Source organism: Bufo bufo, chromosome 3, assembly GCF_905171765.1.
Source record: "Bufo bufo chromosome 3, aBufBuf1.1, whole genome shotgun sequence".
NCBI classification, from domain to species: Eukaryota; Metazoa; Chordata; class Amphibia; order Anura; family Bufonidae; genus Bufo; species Bufo bufo.
In genome coordinates this window covers 447,550,006-447,572,382 of record NC_053391.1, presented here as the reverse complement: position 1 = coordinate 447,572,382, position 22,377 = coordinate 447,550,006, and the positions used below count along the sequence as shown (strand labels likewise).

At 42.7% G+C, this 22,377-nt stretch overlaps 1 protein-coding gene across 5 annotated transcripts in view; it reads right to left on the bottom strand.

Annotated features, from left to right (window-relative positions):
* Positions 1-22,377, bottom strand: part of GAS6 (growth arrest specific 6) — a 94,287-nt gene that overhangs the window by 21,333 nt on the left and 50,577 nt on the right. For all 5 annotated transcript variants that reach the window (XM_040425084.1, XM_040425085.1, XM_040425088.1 and 2 more), the window contains 3 exons: positions 11,753-11,875; positions 7,817-7,939; positions 1,196-1,321 (listed from right to left, as the gene is read on the bottom strand). In XM_040425084.1, coding sequence (XP_040281018.1) covers positions 1,196-1,321; positions 7,817-7,939; positions 11,753-11,875 — 372 coding nt within the window. The remainder of the gene's footprint in view (positions 1-1,195; positions 1,322-7,816; positions 7,940-11,752; positions 11,876-22,377) is intronic.

The following is a 22,377-nucleotide window of genomic DNA, read 5'->3' as shown; positions in this document are numbered from 1 at the left end:
ATTCCTCATTTCACTTTTGGACTTGTTTTTTAATATGTAATGTATGATTTTGTTTGTACATGAATGAACCCCCTGATTGTAAAGCGCTGCAGAATATATTGGTGCTACATAAGGATTATTATTATTATTGAATAAGATTGAAAGTACATATGATGTGCAGATGCCCCATGGGATTCCCTATTGCAGCAGTGGAATAAACCCCGAGTATGATATTAGTCTAGGTTGAAATATGGCATATTATAGAAACAACATATGAAATACTGGCTAAATAAAAGGACAAGTGAACAGCAAGACCGTTCCTAGGAAGTCAGTGTTATCCTTTCCAATTTAAATGTTTGACAATTAAGGCTGGAAACATGAGCAGTGTTCACAAATGGTATGAAGTTTGTTTATAACGAATACAAAGTACTGAGAATGCCTCCTCAAACCTTCCTTCCTGCAGAGAACCTTATGTGCCCTAAGGATATTCCAGTCTTTTCTCCTGTGTCTGACACGGAGGCCTCCAACCTAAGCATACACCTTCCAAACTTTACAACTAGGGATGAGCGAATTGACTTCGGATGAAACATCCAAAGTCGATTCACATAAAACTTCGTTCTAATACTGTACGGAGCAGGAGCTCCATACAGTATTAGAATGTATTGGCTCCGATGAGCAGGAGTTGTTGCTTTGCGAAGTCTTGTGAGACTTCGCGCAATAACTTCATAAATTACTTTGTACTGTAAAAAAAACATTTCCCAAACTCGGCTTCGGTTCCAAGGTACCAAGTCGATTCGTTCATCCCTATTTGCAACACTTCCTTTCCTCATACTCCTAATACTAGCAATCCTAATGGGGAGAAAAAACTTGTCCAAACATGCTCGTTTTTCATCTTTAGGTAATATCCCTTTTACTGTCAAGGAAAATATCCAAGTGCATGCATGGCTATTTTCAGAAGTCCCATAGAGGTGAATGGAGAGGTGGCAGCTTGCTCTGCATTCACTGCTGCGGGACTAGCAAAAATTGCTGAGTGTGCAATAGCAGTAAATGGAGATGACAGCCACGCTTGTGCAGCATTCTCCCGATTCTTCATACAGGAGCAGGTCTCAGAGGTGGGACTGCCATATATCTGACATGAATGTCCCAGATGGGACAACCGCTATTATGTGTGGTTCTGAATATGGGCATTATTCCTATCATGAAAATTACATCATACCTTGGCAACTTTTAGTTGATTCGTCATATAGGAAACCTTCTTCACATAGACATGTGTAAGCACTGGGTATGTTCTTGCATTTTGCTGTTCCGCAGATGCCTGGTGATATTTTACATTCATCAATATCTACGAAAAAAAATTATGTTTTCTGTTATTTAAAGCAATACAAATATTTCAAAGTAGTAACACTGCAAGCACATGCTTACTATTTAAAAGGGATACTCCAGTCCTGGAAAAGTGTTCTTTGTATGATGAAATGTGCTACAATTTTACAATATACTTCCTGTATTGATTCTTCATGGATTTTAAGAGGTTCGCTCACGGTCATTTAATAGGAGCCTCTGTTGAGCAGGAGACGCAATGGTGGTCATTTACAAAGGACACCAAGCCAGTTTTAGGCATAAAAACAAGACCCTGTTTTGTGACCTTTTAAGCACCTGCACAACAATATTTTGTTGCATTGGCGTTTTCGCTCCATGTTCGACACTTTGGAGTGTCAGGGGCATGGCGTGCCATGGATCAGGCTGAGGCCGGGATGGTGGCCCCAACACATTTAATTACTTTTACGCCTGGAACCAGACATAAATTAGGAGCAAAAACTACTCTAGTCAGGTGCTGGAGGAGTTTTTACCCAAGGTGCATGGAGAGCTGGTGGAGTGCCTGTGTCTCATCATAAATAAGGCGCTTTCTCCGGCAGTGCAGGGGAGGAACAAAGACAAGTGTAAAATGCTGGTCTTTGGAGATGACCCCCAATCTGTCCCGCTCATTTAATGGGAACACAGGTGTATCTACAGGTGTAGGAATAAGAGCTGTGTCTTGTAATGAGATGTGCACCAATCCGATCATCACACGGCCAGGGTGATTTTTATCCACTGGAAGTAAATCATAAAGGTTTCTATTGAGTGACAGCAAGCAGAGACCTTGTACAGGTTTTGGAGATTCCTCCATCTTTTCTGTGGTAATCACTTGTTATCTTATAGTTGGCTAGCCTCAGATCTAATACAATGTGCATGCTCAACTGCCGTCCCATTCAAATGGGGGACAAGGAAACCCCATTAGGCTCCATTCACACATCCATGGTGTGTTGCGGACCCGCAAATTGCGGATCCGCAACACACCAGGCCGGCACCCCTATAGAAATGCCTATTCTTGTCCACAAGCTGCAGACAAGAATAGGATATGTTCTATCTTTTGCGGAGCTGCAGACTTGAAGATTGGGGCCGCGCTCCGCAAATGCGGATGCGGACAGCACACTGTGAGCTGTCCGCATCCATTCCATCCCCATAGAAAATGAATAGGTCCGCACCCGTTCCGCAAAATTGCGGAACGGATGCGGACCCATTTGCGGACGTGTGAATGGACCCTTATTGTGATCACTGACGTCACAGTTTACGGACCTCCATGGATCAAAAACATATCACCTATTCTGTGGATTGGTGTTAAGTTGTCATTCTTGGACAAACCTTTTAAAGATACATTTCGGGAAGGGTGAAATGACGAATGACTTTTCCTGGGGATTCCTGCAATATCATGACAGCTATAGGTGCATATTCAGACAATGTAAACTTGGACAGTGTAAAGATGTGCCAAATTTATCATAATGGTTCATGCGGTGTAATCAGTTTGGTGCATCTTGCTAGACATCTTAAACACTTTTGTCTAACTTTACATCGCCTATAGGTTGGCTTACTTTGTTCCATCATTTTGGTACATTATGTATGTGACCACCTTAAAGGGGTTGTCTGGTCTACAAATATTGATTTTCCATCCTTAAGATAGATAATCAATATCAGATCAGTGGAGGTCCAATACCCAGGACCCCCACCGATCAGCTGTTTTGGGCAACTGGAGTGACAAACTATACAGCGCAAGGCAGAAGGCCTATACACAGTGTAGCTTCCGGTGGTGGCATACTGCAGCTCAGCTCCCATTTACTTGAATGGGATCAGAACTGCAGTACCATGGCATGGCCACTACACAGTTTATGGAGCTGTCTACTTCTAGCTCTTGACATTGTATAGTTTCCAGAATTGTGACTGCTTGAAATAGCTGATTGGTGGAGGTCTAGCACCTGACACCCCCACCAATCTGATATCGATTAACTATCCTCAGGATAGTTAATTAATATCTGTGACCAAACAGCCTACCTTAAATCTTACACAAGAGGAAATAACTATGCTTTAAATTCCATCGGTTGAATAACAAAAGTAACCCAGCAGTACAGAGCAGCACTGCCACAAAAAGCAATATTACCGCTGTAAAAAAGATAAAAATCCAAATGGTTATCTAAGCAAATCACTCAGTTGACTGTTAGTGTAGATTCAACAGGTCTATGGCAGTATAAGGATGAATTTAAAGGGAACCTGTCACCTGGATTTTGTGTATAGAGCCGAGGACATGGGTTCCTAGATCGCCGCTAGCACATCCGCAATACCCAGTCCCTATAGCTCTGTGTGCCTTTAATTGTGTAAAAAAAACGATTTGATACATATGCAAATTAACCTGAGATGAGTCCTGTCCCTGAGATGAGTCAGGGAAAGGATTCATCTCAGGTTAATTTGCATATGTATCAAATCATTTGTTTTACACAATAAAAGCACACAGAGCTATGGGGACTGGGTATTGCGGATGTGCTAGCGGCGATCTAGGAACCCATGTCCTCAGCTCTATACACAAAATCCCGGTGACAGGTTCCCTTTAAGTTCTAAATACTGTAAATGGGGCTTTTCTAATACTAGAATATGAATTCGAAATCTATTGCAATACCAAAATACATTGTATTCAGTCAGAAAGACCCTTTAATTTTTTCACATTTTGTTATGTTGCGGCCTTGTGTTAACAAAATAAAAATAAAATTTAAGTTACGCCCGATCAATCTGCACTCAATACCCCAGAAACAGAAAATAACAGAAATTTAAGAATAGTTTGCAAATTTATTAAAAAGTAAAAACTAAAATTTCACATGGACATAAGTATTTGGACCCTTTGCTGGGGGCCTCCTATTTCTCTCAATCATCTTTAAAATGTTTCTACACATTGATAGGAGTTAAATTCAGTCGATTGGACGTGATTTGAAAAGACAAAAACCACAAAAACCAAGCCATATGGAGGAAAGAAATGCCTATAGAGCTCAGAGACAGTATTATGTGGAGGCACAAAGCTGGAGAAGGGTACAAAAAAAAAAAAAAACTCTGCTTCACCGAAAGTTTCCAAGAGCGCAGTGGTGACCATAATTCTTAAATGGAAACAGATTGGAACAACAAAGACTCTTCCTACAGCTGGACTCCCCACTAAGGCTACTTTCACACTAGCGTTCAGAGCGGGTCCGTCTGATGTCTGCTCAGACGGATCCGCTCCTATAATGCAGACGTTTGTATCCTTTCAGAACGGATCCGTCTGCATTATAACTTAGAAAAAATTCTAAGTGTGAAAGTAGCCTGAACGGATCCGTCCAGACTTTACATTGAAAGTCAATGGGGGACGGATCCGCATGAAGATTGAGCCATATAGTGTCATCTTCAAACGGATCCGTCCCCATTGACTTACATTGTAAGTCTGGACGCATCCGCTTGCCTCCGCACGGCCAGGCGGACACCCGAACGCTGCAAGCTGCGTTCAGGTGTCCGCTTGCTGAGCGGAGCGGAGGCTGAACGCCGCCAGACTGATGCATTCTGAGCGGATCCGCGTCCACTCAGAATGCATTAGGGCTGGACGGATGCATTCGGGGACACTTGTGAGCCCCTTCAAACGGAGCTCACGAGCGGACACCCGAACGCAGGTGTGAAAGTAGCCTAAACTAAGTAATTGAGGAAGAAGGAAAGAGAGGTGACCAGGAACCCGATGATCACTGTGGCTAAGCTCCAAAGATTCTGTGTGCAGATGGGAGAAACTTGCAGAAGGTCAACCATCACTGCAGCAGAAGTTTTTTTTCCTCCGTAAGATACATGAAAGGCCACCTGAAGTTTGTAAAAAAAAAACAACAAAAAAAAACAACAACAGGACTCTCAGACTGAGAAACAAGATTCTCTGGTCTGATGGCAGTAAGATTTAACTTTTTGGCCTTAATTCTAAGCATCATATTTGGAGGAAACCAGGCACTGCCCAATACCAACCCTATAGTGAGGCACGAGGGTGGAAGCATCATGCTGTGTGTTTTTCAGCAGTAGGGACAGGGAGACTGGTCAGGGTTGAGAGAAAGCTGAATGGAGCAAAGTAGAGATAATCTTAATGAAAACCTGATACAGAGCACTCTGGACCTCAAGCTGGGTCAAAGGTTCACCTTCCAACAAGACAATGATCCTAAGCACACAGCCACGACAACACAGGAGTGGCTCTGTGAATGTCCTCGAGTGGCCCAGTCAGTGCCCTAACTTGAACCCAATTGACCATCTCTGGAGAGACCTAAAAATGTCTGTCCCCATTCAACCTGACAGATCTTGACAGAATCTGCAGAGAAGAACTGCAGAAAATCCCCAAATCCAGGTGTGTAAACCTTGTGGCATCATACCCAAGAAGACTGGAGGCTATAATCACCGCCAAAAGGTGCCTCAACAAAGAACTGAGTAAATGGTCTGAATACTTATGTCAATGCAAGATTTTAGTTTTTCCTTTTAAATAAAATAGCAAACATTTCAAACATTGTGTTCTGCGTTTTTACTGCATGCATTGATGTAGAAAAATATATATTTTTTTTATTATTTTAGCACAAAGCTGCAACATAACCAAATGTGAAAAGAGTGAAAGTCTTAAAAATCTTTGTGACTGCACTGTATTTTCAGCGTATTGTTAAAAATAACAAGAAATGCAGAACAACACATTCCCTATTCAAAATATATCAGATAGGTAAGAATTCCAGAAATATATCTGGATAGCGGCTATTTCTTGGTAAACCACGAGAAGAAAAATAATTAATTTTGTTGGTGAGCAGCTGGAGGATTTGAAAACATTGGCCTACTTCCGAGGAATCATATGGGTGCTGTAGTGATGGGAGACTATGAAAATATACATGTCCAGTCTTGTTTTTCATTGCAGTTCAGTGAAGGAATGTTGTGTGCTAAAATCACAGAGCTGTTGGCTACAATGTTCACCAGGCAGACATCAATCCTCTCTCCAACGCACAAGCCAGCCCACCACTGAAAATAATACTTGTTGGCTAATACAACTGGAAGATTTTAACGCCACAAGTCATTCTTTTTCTTTCTTACAGCCACAGAAATGAAGCAGCGTCCCTTTCCTGAGTAATATTCAGTGTGCATGACTAGGGGACACAATGAAGGAGATTTACTTATGCAATTACCTAAACAGCGAAGCAAGTGCCAAATATATGAATGTCTGATGCCAAATTTAACCCCCCCAACCCCCACAAACACATACATCTGACCAATTTCTCCTACCATTTTTTGGAACTCTCTGCAAAACATGGCAGTTGTTACCACCACAAACCTGACAGTGGGTATGGTTCCAGGTTCAGATATAATGGTGTGGTGCAAGATACCCCACAACGGTTAAAGGGGTTGTCTCGCTGATTGTCCATATGGTCTCCTTTGCTAGCTTGATTCATTTTTCCAGCATATCACTGCTCATATCCTGTATTAACTTTGTTTACATAATAAATGCCATTTGCTGAAGTGAGACAACCTCTTTAAAGGAAAAAATGAGGCAAAAAAAGCCAAAATGTGACAAACTCATTACATGCATTTTTGTAGTTTTGCTGCATTTATGGCGTGGATTCCGTGCTGATTTTAGAAGCATGTTTTAAAAGTCAGTCGTGTGAACATACCCTTCAGTGCCATTAAACGTTTAGGTTTTTATCAGGTGTTTGATGCAGTTTGTTAAAGGGGTCGACCACTCCCTAGCAACTTTTCATAAATGGCCATAAACTTCAAGCTGCTGCACACTGAAGTGAAAACATGCTCTTATATCACCTCAGTGTCCGGTCAGAAGGCCTTCAGCCGCCCGTCCATAGTAAGCAAGATGGTAGCGGTCATGTGACTTACATGATGGCTTTTTCATTTCTCCCTACTGCATCGTTTTCTGCTCAGGTGCTAGACAGAAGCTGCACTGGAACAGGATGCAGCAGCAACTCTCAGTGACTGACAGCTATCTCTGTATACACACTTACACAGTGAATGCTATCAATTACTTATCACACCTCCCCATATACAACTATTAGTGACTGACAGCTATATGTATACACATTTACAAAGAGAATCCTACCAATCACTGATAACACCTCCCCTGTGTACAGCTATCAGTGACTGACAGCTATCTATGTATACACACTTTCACAGTAATTGCTATCAATCGCTGATGACACTTCCCCTGTGTACAACCGAAGTCAGAAAATAAACAGACATTTAAATGTATAAATTACAGATTTTCCTTAATCTTCATCCATAAAACTATATATCAATCTGCTCAGCTTCTCCAGCTCAATAATATGCTGCCTGCAGACTTACTGCATTTCGTGGGGACAGGTTCTCTTTAACCATTTTTCAATCTGTATGCTTATGTCCCCTATTTCTTTATGCTGTTCTTCTAGTATGGCATATAAAAGCTGACATATAGTGATGAGCAAAAAAATTTTAAATCCTAAAACCAATATATGTTTCTAAACCTCACCTGTACATGTTCTGTTGTCTGCAAGCAGACGATAGCCACTCTGGCAAAAACAGTGATAAGTTCCAGGTTTGTTGATACAGTAGTGGGAACATCCCCCTTTCCGCTCAGCACACTCATTTATATCTGGAGAAATAGCAAATAAAATAAAAAACTATTGTACATGCAAACCATACATTAATTACTGGTCAAAATTAATTAACATTTATTACGGCCGCTAGAACAGTGATTCCTAGACATTGGCGTTCGACACAGGTCCCCACTATGAGGGAATGGTTCCAAGAAATGCAACAGATAGTTAGGATGGAAGAAATTTCAGCTGACGTAACTGATTCATCTACTAAATACTGTAAGGTTTGGGCGTGTTGGATGAATGCATTAGAATCTTCTGATTTCCTTGCTTTGCTGGCTATATAAAGCATTACTAAGTCTACGGGAAAACTACAGCGAGACTCTTTTTATATGCTAGAGCAGGGGTCTCCAAACCCCGGCCCGCGGGCCACATCCGGCCCGATTGTGCGTTCGATCCGGCCCGCCCGCAGCTGGCAGGTTGCAGGAACCAAATCCGCACAACCGCCCAGGGGCGTAACGATCGCGGTCGCAGAGGATGCGACCGCGACCGGGCCCGGCGGTGGGGGGGGCCCGCAGCTCCGTCGCCCCATCGCAAGTAATTTTAACATTTTTATGTAAATGGCTGGTCGCTTGGGCCCCCGGCCTCTGTGAGTAGTTGCGCCGCCCCACCAACCCCAGCCCTGCCTCCATCCATTCGGGCTCCGCCTCCACCCATTCAGGCCTGGTGGCGCTGTGATATCGCGCCAGCCAGGTCTCGCGGGATCACACAACGCACGCTGGAAGACAGGATTGTGGGCTGCAAGCAAGAGCAAGAAGGCGGGAGCGGAGCAGTCTGACGAGGTAAGTATTTTTTTTTTAAATGTGCACACCACCACTGCCTGGCTATAACTCACAGGGGGGCACCTGGCATGGAACTAAATGTCAGGCAAGAAATCCTCCACAGGGGACCAATGGGGAACAAAAATATATTTCAATAAGAAAAAAAGGCAAAAAAAATGGAAAAAAAATTAAACAGATAACAGAGTGGGCAAAAATGCAATATATACACACAGGGGATAAATGATTATGGAATATATACAGAGGGGGCAAAATGGATATATACAGGGCCCCTCTATTTATATCCATTTTGCCCCCTCTGTATATATTCCATTTTCCCCTCTTTATCGATATTCCACTTTCCCCACCTGTGGAGCAAAATTGTATATATCTTATTTTGCCCCCTCTCACATTGTATATATTCTGAGTGAGAGGGGGCAAAATAAAAATATATTCTGAGTGAGAGGGGGCAAAATAAAATGTATTGTGAGTGAGAGGGGGCAAAATAAAATGTATTGTGAGTGAGAGGGGGCAAAATAAAATGTATTCTGAGTGAGAGGGGGCAAAATAAAATGTATTGTGAGTGAGAGGGGGCAAAATAAAATGTATTGTGAGTGAGAGGGGGCAAAATAAAATGTATTGTGAGTGAGAGGGGGCAAAATAAAATGTATTCTGAGTGAGAGGGGGCAAAATAAAATGTATTCTGAGTGAGAGGGGGCAAAATAAAATGTATTCTGAGTGAGAGGGGGCAAAATAAAATGTATTCTGAGTTTGCTGACATTGCTGTTCTGATGGGGACATTGCTGTGCTGATGGGGACACCGCTGATGGGGACATTGCTGTGCTGATGGGGACACCGCTGATGGGGACATTGCTGTGCTGATGGGGACAACGCTGATAGGGACACGGGTGTCCCCATCAATGGTGTCCCCATCAGTGGTGTCCCCATCAGCACAGCAATGTCCCCAACAGCAGCGTCCCCATCAGTGGTGTCCCCATCAGCACAGCAATGTCCCCAACAGCAGCGTCCCCATCAGTGGGTGTCCCCATGATGGGAATATTGTTTTTCTGATGGGAATATTGTTTTTTTTATGGGAATATTGTTTTTTTTATGGGAATATATTGCTTTTCTGATGGGGACATTGCTGTTCTGATTTGGCCATTGCTGTTCTGATGGGGACACCGCTGATAGGGACACGGGTGTCCCCATCAATGGTGTCCCCATCAGCCACGTCCCCAACAGCAGTGTCCCCATCAGTGGTGGCCCCTATCAGCTGCTAATGGGGACTCCGCTGATGGGGACATTGCTGTTCTGATGGGGACATCGTTGATGGGGACATTGCTGTGCTTAAGGGTGACACGGCTGATGGGGACATTGCTGTGCTGATGCTGACATTGCTGTGCTGATGCTGACATTGCTGTGCTGATGGGGACATTGCTGTGCTGATGGGGACATTGTTGTGCTGATGCTGACATTGCTGTGCTGATGCTGACATTGCTGTGCTGATGCTGACATTGCTGTGCTGATGCTGACATTGCTGTGCTGATGGGGACATTGCTGTGCTGATGGGGACATTGCTGTGCTGATGGGGACATTGCTGTGCTGATGGGGACATTGCTGTGCTGATGGGGACGTTGCTGTGCTGATGGGGACATTGCTGTGCTGATGGGGACATTGCTGTGCTGATGGGGACATTTTTGTGCTGATGGGGACACCGCTGATAGGGACACGGGTGTCTTTGCGTTGTTTTGCTAAAGTTTTTTCTCTTTTGTTCTCAGTCATATCATGCTGATTACAAAAACGATCCATGTAAAATATATACATTTAATTTAATACATAACTGATTTTTTTTTCCGGCCCCCGAATACTTGTAAAATCTTCAATGTGGCCCTCCTGTTGAAAAGTTTGGAGACCCCTGTGCTAGAGACTCACAATGTGCGCTCGATTCACCATCCTTTACCTCACCTCTTTCCTCCCCCACCCCTTTTTCCTTTCTTTCCTTTTTCTCTTTTCTTTCTCTCTCCTTAAATTTTTTTTATAGTCCATAGACCTGAGGTCAAATGGGTTTATGGATTGATCTTTGATATATGAAAACTGATTTGTCATATATTTTCTCTGTGAACTCATATTGTACTTTCATAACTCAGAATTAATATGACCTTATATGGAGCGCCTAGTGTGTAGGCGTCTCTTTTACAGTATTGTACTTTTTATTCTTTCAAAATAATAAAATATGATTAAACATAAAATTAATTAACATTATCATTAGAACACTTTACAAATGAAAGAATGTCTCCACAATACTGTCATACAAAATGACAACAGTCCATAATAGAGATTGACTTAAAGTGTGATGCAGATAAGTTATGTTCTCTTTATACTATGAATCATTTACAAAGCGATTCAACTTTGTATGTACATTAATTCTATATGCAACATTTGAAATGATGGCAAAAAGTGGACAAATCCTTTAACCGTGATCACATCTAACAGTAAGTTCTGGCCTATTCATATCTGTGTTTTATTCTTGTGATTCCACTCTCTCTCAGAACAACGAAAATAGTGGACGTTCTGTATCTGTTGCATGACGGACAAGTATGCCGCCAGACAGATACACTGATTGTAACCGGGTTTCAGTCATTTTATTGGATTATATAGTACAGTATATGACTACTTTGTAAACCATCTTTGATGGAATATGTGATGGAGACTCCAACGCATTCGTGAATGAAGCCTAAAGCTGCTTTTTGTCAATTCTGCAGCACCATTTGTGACTGACTGGACATCTTAAGGGTGTACTGCCATGGAGATTATGGAGGCATCATCAGTGCTCTAAAAGGCGTAACACTTTTTATTCTGTAACAAAACAGATGCTGCAGTGCTACATCTCTCCTTTTTTTATTTTGACAGCAGCCCTATGAAAAAAACACTAGTAGCACCATATCATGATATTAGAGCACTATGTGACAAATGAAAAAGGAGCTCTGCCATATTCAAGTTATTTTTGCTGCTTATAGACAAAATAAAACAGACAATTTAGCTCTGAAATACCAGTGTCACAAGTTTTCCCCATCCATCCTTTCTTGCAGTTACAGTAGAAATCTCCAAGCAAATCCAAGCACGTAGTGGAACCAAGTTCATGGCATGGGTTAGGAGAACACTGATTCCGTAAATCTAAGAAACAAAGAGAGAGAAGAGAAAAGATTGACACATTTAGCAAGACTTAATCAAAGAGGAAAAAAAAAAATATATATAAAAAAGGTAGTCAGTGGGTACTTCATTTAGAACCAATATTTTTCTATAATGTTGTTTGTCATCTAAGATTTCAGTTGTGCTAAAAAATAAATCACTAAGTCAGTCATAATGCAGATTTCTTTGATATGCAACCCTAAAATCATTCTGCTGTGTGGATGTGGCCCTACCTAAGAAAAGCTGTCACTAGAAGGTCCAATCTAGCTCTATATAACTGTTGTCTCACAATGTCTTCACTGGACAGCAAGACAATTCCTATAAAAACATTAAAAAATATATTTTACCTTTCTTAAAAATAAGATCAAGAAGCATTCTGGCCACAAGCATTTATCACCTTTCTAGAGGATAGGTGATAAATACTATCTCAGTGTGATGCAGAGTGCTGGGACCTCCACCAATCACCAGAACAGGAGACCCCAGTCCCCCATTTCTCAAATCCACAAGACTGCGGATAGGAGGAGATTTAACAGATGGAAATGGGTCACCAAGTCTCTGCGCTGTTTACATCAGTCCCACCGATGTCAAATGGCTCTGCACTGATGTTCAGTAGAGCAGCTGGGCTCATTCTTGGCTGCTGTTCCATTCAAATTCCTCTTCGCTGTGATTTTGAGGCCTGATGATAGGTTGGAGTCCAGGTGCTTCTATAAGCCCGCTACGGCATACAGTGTCTGAGCCCAGAGACCTCACTAGGTATTGCAAATATTGCCGGGTTTACACTGCCTGATTGTCAGGCAGTTTATTTGGGGCAAAAGTTCATATGAACGCTCGTTCCCAATCATCTGCCCATCTAAAGGTGTCGCAAATCACTCGATGAATGAGCGAAACGCTTGTTCATCGGGTGAAACAATTGTTTATGAGGACACCTAAATTATTCTTTCTGGGCAGCAGATTGTGTTGTCTAAACTGCAGTCTGCTGCCCAGAAACAATGAATCTACATGTGGATTGAATGGGTCCGCGATCTGTCAGTTCCGCAAAAAGATAGAGCAAGTTCTATCTTTTTGCTGTGCGGAGGCACTGAACGGAACCCATGAAAGCACTCCGTAGTGCTTCCGTAGGGTTCCACTCAGTGGTTCCGTGCCGCAATGCATCTCCGGACTTGCGGACCCGGTCAAGTGAATGGGTTCGCATACGTGATGCGTGTCCGTTCCATTTTTTTTCACTAGATGGCTCTGCGTGGAGATTTTATGGGAGTATTGCCATGGAGATTACAGATGTACAAAGTTTTCATTTACTAATAATATATGACCAATATTTTGGTAGATAATGTATTTCTGAATTGCATATATAAAAGTCCTTGAGCAAATTGATCTTCAGTAAATATCCTTCAAGTAAGCCACCTGATTACACTGTTTCATCATATAATCACAGCCTTTTCATGTGAATCATTTCTGCAGAAAGAACTGGAATTTCAAGTTTTGCTACAATGTAATGTGAAATAGAAGGAATATGAAAACGAAATGTACATTTTGGTTTCCAAACTGGTTTACTCTGGGCACGTGAAGACAAGTCTAGAGATATGGGAGTTGTGCAGAGACATAATATGCAATAATCACATGTTAATCACAACAGAAAATAAGAGGGTGTTGAAAGAATGAGACATAAGAACATAATCGTGAACAAAATATGTATACCGTGTTCATTAAACAAGACATCAGTTCTGAATCTAGACATCCCCCAATATGGTTTTATTAAAACATTGTAATTGTGATAAAAAGTTATTTAAATTGCAAAGGAATGTTTTTATCTTCTGAAAGAACGCTCCACTGCGAATCACAAAAAATTCTACAAGTTAACCCCTTAAGAACCCGCGACGTACACGTGACTTAAAGACCAGAGCCGTACATGTACGGCACGAGGTCCGCCGGGTGCTGGGGGAGGATCACAGTGGAACCGGGGCACCATGGCTGCTCTTACCGGTAGGCATCCATGCCGGGTAAGGGCAGCATGGTGCAGCACCGCCTCCCTGCAGCTCCAAGCACTGCGATTGGCCGGTCAATGAAGACCGGCACATCACAGCGCCGGAAGCTGAAAAAGGCTGCGGGGCGGGGTGGGAGGGGGTCAGGGGGAGATTCAGCACCGGTCTCCTCCGAGGTGAGGCAGGGGACACCGGTGTTTGGCATCCCCTGCCAGCGTTGTGATTGGCTGGAGCATTGTTCCAGCCAATGGCAGCGCTATAGCTGCACAGGAAAGGGCTGAACCTCCCTGCATGCAGCCATTCTAGCTGGTGACTGGATGCAGAGAGGTTCTGTGCTTCTCTGTGCTGCTTGTTGGCTTGCTGGGACTTGTAGTACACCACCACTGAGATTCAACACTTTCCTGCAGAAAGACAAGAAGAACATCTGGAATTTCTGCACTGAATTTTAATTTGCAGCTGTTCCAGATCCCTAAACCACCCTCCGTCCCTGTCCCTCCCCCCCCCCCCGTCCTTATTGAACGGGCGTCATTTGGTCCATGCGCTTTATTTGGTCTTTTTTTTTTTTTACAACTCTCCAGCTCTGCACCACTTTTTTTGCATGCGAGCTGTGAAAGCCAAGTGCTGTTCAGTGCATACCTGCTTGATCAGCACCTGGGGATTATTCTTTGCGTTTGTTTTTTTTATATATAAATTTTTAGCGAGTGTTCACTTTTTTAACATTGTAGTGAATTTTTATGCTACAGTTTTTGCATGCACGATCTGTGTGCGTATGTGCTGCAGAGCACCGATCAGTAGTGTGCTCATTTACATCTGCACATTTTTTTTAATTTTTTTTATGCAGTTAGTGGTATATATATTTCAGTTAGTGTCAGTTTAGATTTTTGCACGAACGCACCATCTGCATGTGTCACGATCCCTCCCATGACAGAGGTGAGAGGATCTGAGAGACTGGCAGCACATGAGGGTATCTGACAGTCTCTCTGTTTTCACCTTGCAGTGTTGTTGTTTGGTAATGACCACACCTCTTGTCAGGTGCAGCTGAGGCTCTATTTAGTTCTGACTCACTGCTTACCATGCGGTTGATATTTCCTGCTGGAGTTAGTTGAGCTGGAGTGTTGTTCCTTTGGATCTCCTGCTCCTCCATTCTTCTTTAAGCTAAGTGCATTTTGTTTTGCATTTTGTTGTTCACTTGTGTTTGTTTTCTAGGCCTCAGGGAGATACTGGTTCTTTCATCTGGGAAGGAATCAGTAGTCTCATTCCCTGCCACCACTCCTAGAGATTTCCAGGGTCCCTAGGGCTAAGGTTAAGGTGTATGAGTATTTCCACCTTCAGGGTCTACTCATATTGGCAGGAGTCAGGGAGAGTTCTAGTGATTCCTAGGAGGTCACCATCCCTTTCGCTTAGCTTTGAGGCCTAGAATTCAGTATATTTCCTTTTTGTTGTTATGTGGTGCTTTCCCCTCCCTATTACTCGTGACAGCGTGCGTGCATTTTGCAGAGCACTGTAGTGAATTTTTATACTACAGTTTTTGCACGCATGCACAATCTGTGTGCGTGCGTGCGTGCTGCAAAGCACTGATCAGTAATGTGCTCATTTACATCTGCACATTTTTTATTTTTTTATTTTAATTTTTTTTTTGTGTGAAAAAAGACCTGCAGTTAGATTATATATATATTAATATTACAGTTCGTGTCAGTTTAGAATTTTTTTTTGCACATTTTTTTTCTCCTTTTTTTCTTCGAAATTTTATTTCAAATTTATTACAAGCCCCTTCACGTGTGAAAACACAACATACACACCCCTCACACGAAATAAAGGTTTACACATTTCACACTCCTATAAAATAAAGATGGCCCATCCATCCCAACGAGTATACTCAGCTGAAGAGGCATACGCCAGGCTTGCCTCCGATACTGAATCTGCTAGTGAGGGAGAAGAGGATGCCACTTTCCTTTACCCCCTCATTATCATCCGCTGATGAGGGACCCTCTAGAAGGCGCCCCAAGGTAGCAGCGGAGGCAGCTCCCCCAGAGTGAACCCTTATGGAACCCACCCCCTGTTGAATATCAGCCCCAAATTCCGGATTTTGAGGGCAGGTCCGGATGACAGATAGTGCGGGCTTCACTGAACTAGATTTTTTCTAAATCTTCTTCTCTGAAGATTTTGTAAATTTAATGGTGGCCCAAACCAATTCATACGCCCAACAATGAATTGATCAGAACTAGGGATGAGCGAATCGCATAAAACTTTGTTTCAATATTATACGGAGCGAGCTCCGTACAGTATTAGAATGTATTGGCTCCGATGAGCCGAAGTTATTATTTTGCGAAGTCTCGCGAGACTTCGCATAATAACTTCAGAAATTGATTTACACTGTAAAAAAACATTTCCCAAACTTGGGTTCGGTTCCAAGTGGTACCTTGGAACCGAACCAGAGTTCGGGAAATGTTTTTTTAGAGTATAAATAAATTTCTGAAGTTATTTTATAAGTAATAACTTCAGCTCATCAGAGCCAATACATTCTAATAGTGTACGGAGCGCTAGCTCCGTATAGTATTGAAACAAAGTTTTATGCGAATCGACTTTGGATGTTTCATCCGAAGTTGATTCACTGATCCCTAAACAGAACCCTACATCGGCATACGCTAGACCCCTAGGTTGGACCTCAGTAGGTGCAGCAGAGAGGATGAAGTTTTGGGGACTCGTGCAGCATATGGGCGTGCGGGGGCGCTCTTTCCAATATGAGGTCAGTTCTTAGGGTTTTTAATTTCCAGGGACCTGAGGAATTTTTTTAATGCGACACGGCACCTATAATCCATGTCTGCCAATTCAGGCCAGCCAAATTCACATTTAGCAGTTTGCCTGCTGTGCGCCCATACAACAGGCTACAAGCACATATGGGGTGTTTCCTGAATGGGGAGAAAATGGGGAACCCATACTGGGGTGCATTTTCTCCTTTAACCCATTGTGAAAGTGAAATATTGGGGTCTGCTAGTAATTTTTCTTTTTCACAAATGTGTGCTTTGAAATCCTTTAACAAGTGTTTCTGCATTCTGTGAGACACCTGTTTGCTGAAAAGTACTCTTTCCACCACTTAAAATGTTCGTACTGGGGTGCTCTTTCCAAAATGGGGTCACTTCTGGGTTTTTAATTTTTGGGGACCTCAGGAAACTTTTAAATGCGACATGGCACCTAAAATCCATGTCTGTTTATTAAAGCCTGCAAAAAACATATTTTGCACTTTGTCTCTAGAGCCCTGCTGTGCGTCCATACAGCAGGCTACAAGCACATATGGGGTGTTGCCGTATTCGGAGGGAAATGGGGAACAAAAGGTGGGGTGCATTTTGTCCTGTTAGCCTTTGGGAAAGTGAAAAGCCTTTGGTGGGTGTAAAGCAAATGTTTCCACAAAAAAAAATGCAATTTTTCATTTTCACTGCCAAGTGTTTCCTAAATCTAGGAAACACCTTTGAGGTCAAAGTGCTCACTACACACCTTGAAAGATTCCTCGAGTCGTCTAGTTTCCAAAATAGGGTCACTTTTTGGGGGTTTCCACTGTAGGGCCACCTCAGGGTGTCTTCATATGCGACATAGCTCCCAATTACCATTCCAGCTAAATCCGCTCTCCTAAAGCCATATGATGCTCCTTCCACTCTGAAGCCTGCTGTGCACCCATACATCAGTTTTTGAGCACATATGGGGTGTTTCTGTAAACTCCAGATTCAGGGTAATAGATTTTGAGTTCTGTTTGGCTGGCTGCTGAAGCCCTGGCTGCTATGGTAATCTCCCTGCTGCTGTGTGTACTATGAACAGGGCAGCAGGGAGAGTGTGAAGTCCTATTCACCCTAATAGAGTTCTATTAGGGTGAATAGGACAAGGGATTAAAAGATCCCAGGTTTTAGCCCCTAAAGGGGGAAATAGTTATTAAATAAAAAGTTTAAAAAAAACCCACCAAAATATTAAGTATAAATCACCCCTTTCCCAATATTACATATAAAATATATAAACAATAAACATATTACATATCGCCACGTTTGAAAAGTCCAAACTATTAAAATATATAGAAAATCTCCTATGCGATGAACGCCGTAACAGAAAAAAAAAAATATAAATAAAATTTAAAAAAATGCGCGATTTGCCATTTTTTTTAATAAATAAATAATGTTATCTGGTGTGGAAGTAATGAACAGCAGTTATGTGCAAGTTTGTGACTTATTTAATGTGAGTATAATAAATTCCTCACCGTTTAAGATACCGAGGGTATTGCACTATTTGTCTCATTCCTTTTGAAGGTCCGGTGTTTGGACTCAGTGGTTGGACCCCCAGCACGAGATCTGTGGACCAGCACGAGGTGTTTGAGATCATTACGTATCTGCCTCCTATACTTGGGTTCGGAACTTGGTCACAGCTATTTGAGACTCATTGCATTATCTATGGACCAGTGGTAGGAGAATTTTATCATCTCCGCATGAACAATAGGGTTCAGCGACTTTTACCTATGGTATTTGGACGAGTCTTCATTATTCACCGTATTTATAGAAGTTCAATACTGACATTTACTGCATATTTAGAGCGCGGTTCCCGTACCTTCTGATTTAGCCATTTTTTTTAGTCACCTTGTCCCCCTAAAAAATAGGATCGGACTGTTCTATTATGGGCGAGACGTTCCATATAATGTGGAATGCACGCGGCTTTTTTTGGTGTTTTATTTTTTTCACGTGGTATCGAATGGTATCGAGTATTGCAACCGAATCAAAATTTTGGTATCGAAACAACCCTAAACTGAACTGGTCCTTAAAAAATTGGGTTTTGGAAATTCTTAAAAATTTTAAGATTTGCTTCTAAACTTCTAAGCCTTCTAACGTCCCAAAATTATCCAAACATGAAGTAGACATATGGGGAACGTAAAATAATAACTATTTTTGGAGTTATTACTATCCATTATAAAAGTAGAGAAATTGAAATTGTAAATTTGGTAATTTTTTGAAATGTTTTGTAAATTTGGTATTTTCTATAAATAAAAATGAAATATTTTGGCTCATTGTACTTCATGACAGTGGTAAAATTATGTGACGACAAAAGTCTCAGAATGGCCTGGATAAGTAAAAGCGTTTTAAAGTTATTACCACATAAAGTGACATGTCAGATTTGGTAAAAATGGCTTGGTCCTTAAGGTGAAAAATGGCAGGGTCCTGAAGGGGTTAACATAAGTAATTTGATACTTTATTGTATTTTCTCAAATAATTTGTCATTATATAATTCCCCTGCAAAATATGTTACCATATTATGAATTGTAAAGTACACATTCCATTTAGAAAAAATAATGTAGCACTAAATCATAATGTCTGATGCAAAATAATAACACATGTATGTAAACATTTGCTTTATGGACTCATTTAATATTACAGCAATGTTCCTGTAATGTGGTGTAATTTAGATGTGATACAACAAGCCATGTGCTAATTGGCCTATGAGTTATGCCATCTGCAGATAGCACTGTTTTTGTATGATGACAGGGTCCCTTTAAGTGTTATTAGGAGAGACTTGTCAAAATGTGCACAAGGACAATGGTTGCTATGGACAGCTTTGTCAACAATCAGATTTCATCTCTTTAAGATGATGCCTTGAAAATTTTGGAGCGGATTCTGCACCAAAATTACACCGTCAGCTGACAGTTTCAGAATCCTCTATGTGAATGTACCCTTAGGGCAGGGATGGGCAAACTGCGGCCCTCCAGCTGTTGTAAAACTACAAATCCCATCATGCCCTGCTGTAGGCTGATACCTGTAGGCAGACTGTAGTTTTACAACAGCTGGAGAGCCGCAGTTTGCCCATCCCTGCCTTAGGGTATATGTTCATAGGGCATCTTTTGCCATGGAACTTTGGCACAGACACCTGCGCTGAAATTTTGCTGGCAGCCGTGTGGTTTTTGCCTTTCATTTCAATAATAGGCAACACTTAGGATTGCAAAGCTTTAAGCCGCTGCTCCACGATCCTAATCGCTGCCTCCTATTGAAATGAATGGGGGGCATAAACCACACGGCTGCCAGCAAAATTTCAGCGCAGGTGTCTGTGCCAAAGTTCCATGGCAAAAGATTTTGGTGAAATTTCAGTGTGGCTGTCTGCACCATAACTCCATGGAAAATGTGCAACTTGTGGCGAAGAATATTTGCATTCAGGAATATGGGAGAACACGACTCCCCTTTTCTAAATTCTTTTCTATAGGTATAAAAGTTTGTAAAATACATAATACACATGGCACATGCCTTTTACTCAATATTTAGAGTAATCTGCATCCCAATTTTGGCATATTTTGCTTAGTAAATCTCTCCGCCAGGGCCAGTGCAAGGATTTTTGCACACACAAGCGAAGCTATATTTTGGCGCCCCCACCACAACTCGGTCGGGGTGATGTGACATGGAGGGGGTTGAAATGTGACATGGAGGGGGTTGAAATGTGACATGGAGGGGGGGGGGGGAAATGTGACATGGAGGGGGGGGGGGGAATGTGACATGGAGGGGGGGGAAATGTGACATGGAGGGGGGGGAAATGTGACTGAGGGCGGGGGGGAATGTGACTGAGGGCGGGGGGGAATGTGACATTGAGGGGGGGGGAATGTGACATGGAGGGGGTTGAAATGTGACATGGAGGGGGGGGGGGAAATGTGACATGGAGGGGGGGGGAATGTGACATAGGGGGGTGATGTGACATTGAGGGGGGGGGGGGAAATGTGACATTGAGGGGGGGAAATGTGACATTGAGGGGGGGAAATGTGACATTGAGGGCGGGGGGGGAAATGTGACATTGAGGGCGGGGGGGAATGTGACATTGAGGGCGGGGGGGAATGTGACATTGAGGGGGGGGGGAAATGTGACATTGGGGGGGGGGGGAAATGTGACATTGAGGGGGGGGGGAATGTGACATGTCTCCGCTTCCATGTCACATCCCCCCCGCTGCTTTTTTATATCACCCCATTTGTGTCACATTTCTTCCCCCCCCATGGCACATTTCTTCCCCCCATGTCACATTTCAACCCCCTCCATGTCACATTTCTTCCCCTCCATGGCACATTTCTCCCCCCCCCATGTCACATCACCCCCCCCCCCCCCCCTCCATGGCATACTCCCTCCCCCCCCCTCTATTAATGTTGTGTAAAAATAAACATTATGCTCACCTGGGCCTGGTCCCATCTGCAGCAGCTCCCCTTCTCCTCTGTGTGGTCCTGGTATCTTCTCTCTGTGCTCCCGACAAGACTTTGAGGACCTTTCCCACTCAGCCAATCAGTGACTGCAGCTGTGTCACGTGTCAGACCAGTGATTGGCTCAGCGGGAAATCACTGCCCTGACACAGCTGCTGCCACTGACTGGCAGAGTGGGAAAGGTCCTCAAACAACTTGTCGGGACTCGGGAGTCCAGAGAGAAGATATGAGGACCACCACACAGAGGAGAACAGCCGTAGGAGGCTGGCGGCATGCAAGTGATTAATGAAAAAAAAAAAAAAAAAGTTTCATTTCCCCCCCCTCCCTTCTCAGCGCCCTAAGGCAGCCGCTTGGTCTGCCTTATTATAACACCGGGCCTGATAAGCTCTTTCCATTATGTACTGATCTTGTCACAATCTCAAGGCTTTTTTATGTGCCATGTGCTAACTGGTCCATGAATTATGATCACAGCAGGAATTCCACAGATGTCAGCATGTTGTAGATAATCGGTTGTTATTCAGTATGCCTGAGGGCTAAACTCTTAAGGGTAGAAGCAGGAGCACGCACTATTCCACTACTTGTGCAGTCACAAAGTAGTTTGCTATAAAGGGAAACCTGGAAAAATCCTTTAGATGCAATACAAAACAGCTACTCGGCTGTCAATGCCATGAAGCTGGCCACTGAGCAGTCAATATATTTAAAGAGTCTGCCAACAGATTAATACCAAAGGCATGTGCCACTACTGCCGACACCTCATCGATACTATGAAAATCTCATGAAAGTGGCACGCACATTCAGTGTATTCTTATGGACTGCAAATGTCATGCAAACAGTTACTATCCTAGCTATAAAAGTCTATATACAGTTTAGATAGCGGTTATAGTGGACATCCATTAATCATACAGCATAAACAAAGACGAATTAGCTACAAATGAATGTGTAAATCCAGACTCGCTCCTTTGCAGTGCTCGTAGTGGATTCCAACAGCAGAGCCCACCCAGCCATTTTTGTAAACAGAGTCATTTGCTGGAATAGCACGAGCTGTGAAATTCAGCGTTAAATATGTATATAAAACAAAAAGTGCTGATCACCTTTGCATTTTATTGTACTGCCTGAAACAATTGACTGGGCAGAGGTCCAGAAATGTTTTCACTGCTGGGAAGTGATTAACTGTTTGCAATGCCGCCAGTTCTGAGCAACTAGCGGATAGAGTGATCATCTGGAAGAGGTTTCTGCAGAATCATTTGCAAGTAAAATGTTACTCAAAAGCCATACATAAAATATAGTAAAGGAGTCATCCAGTTACTAGCAAA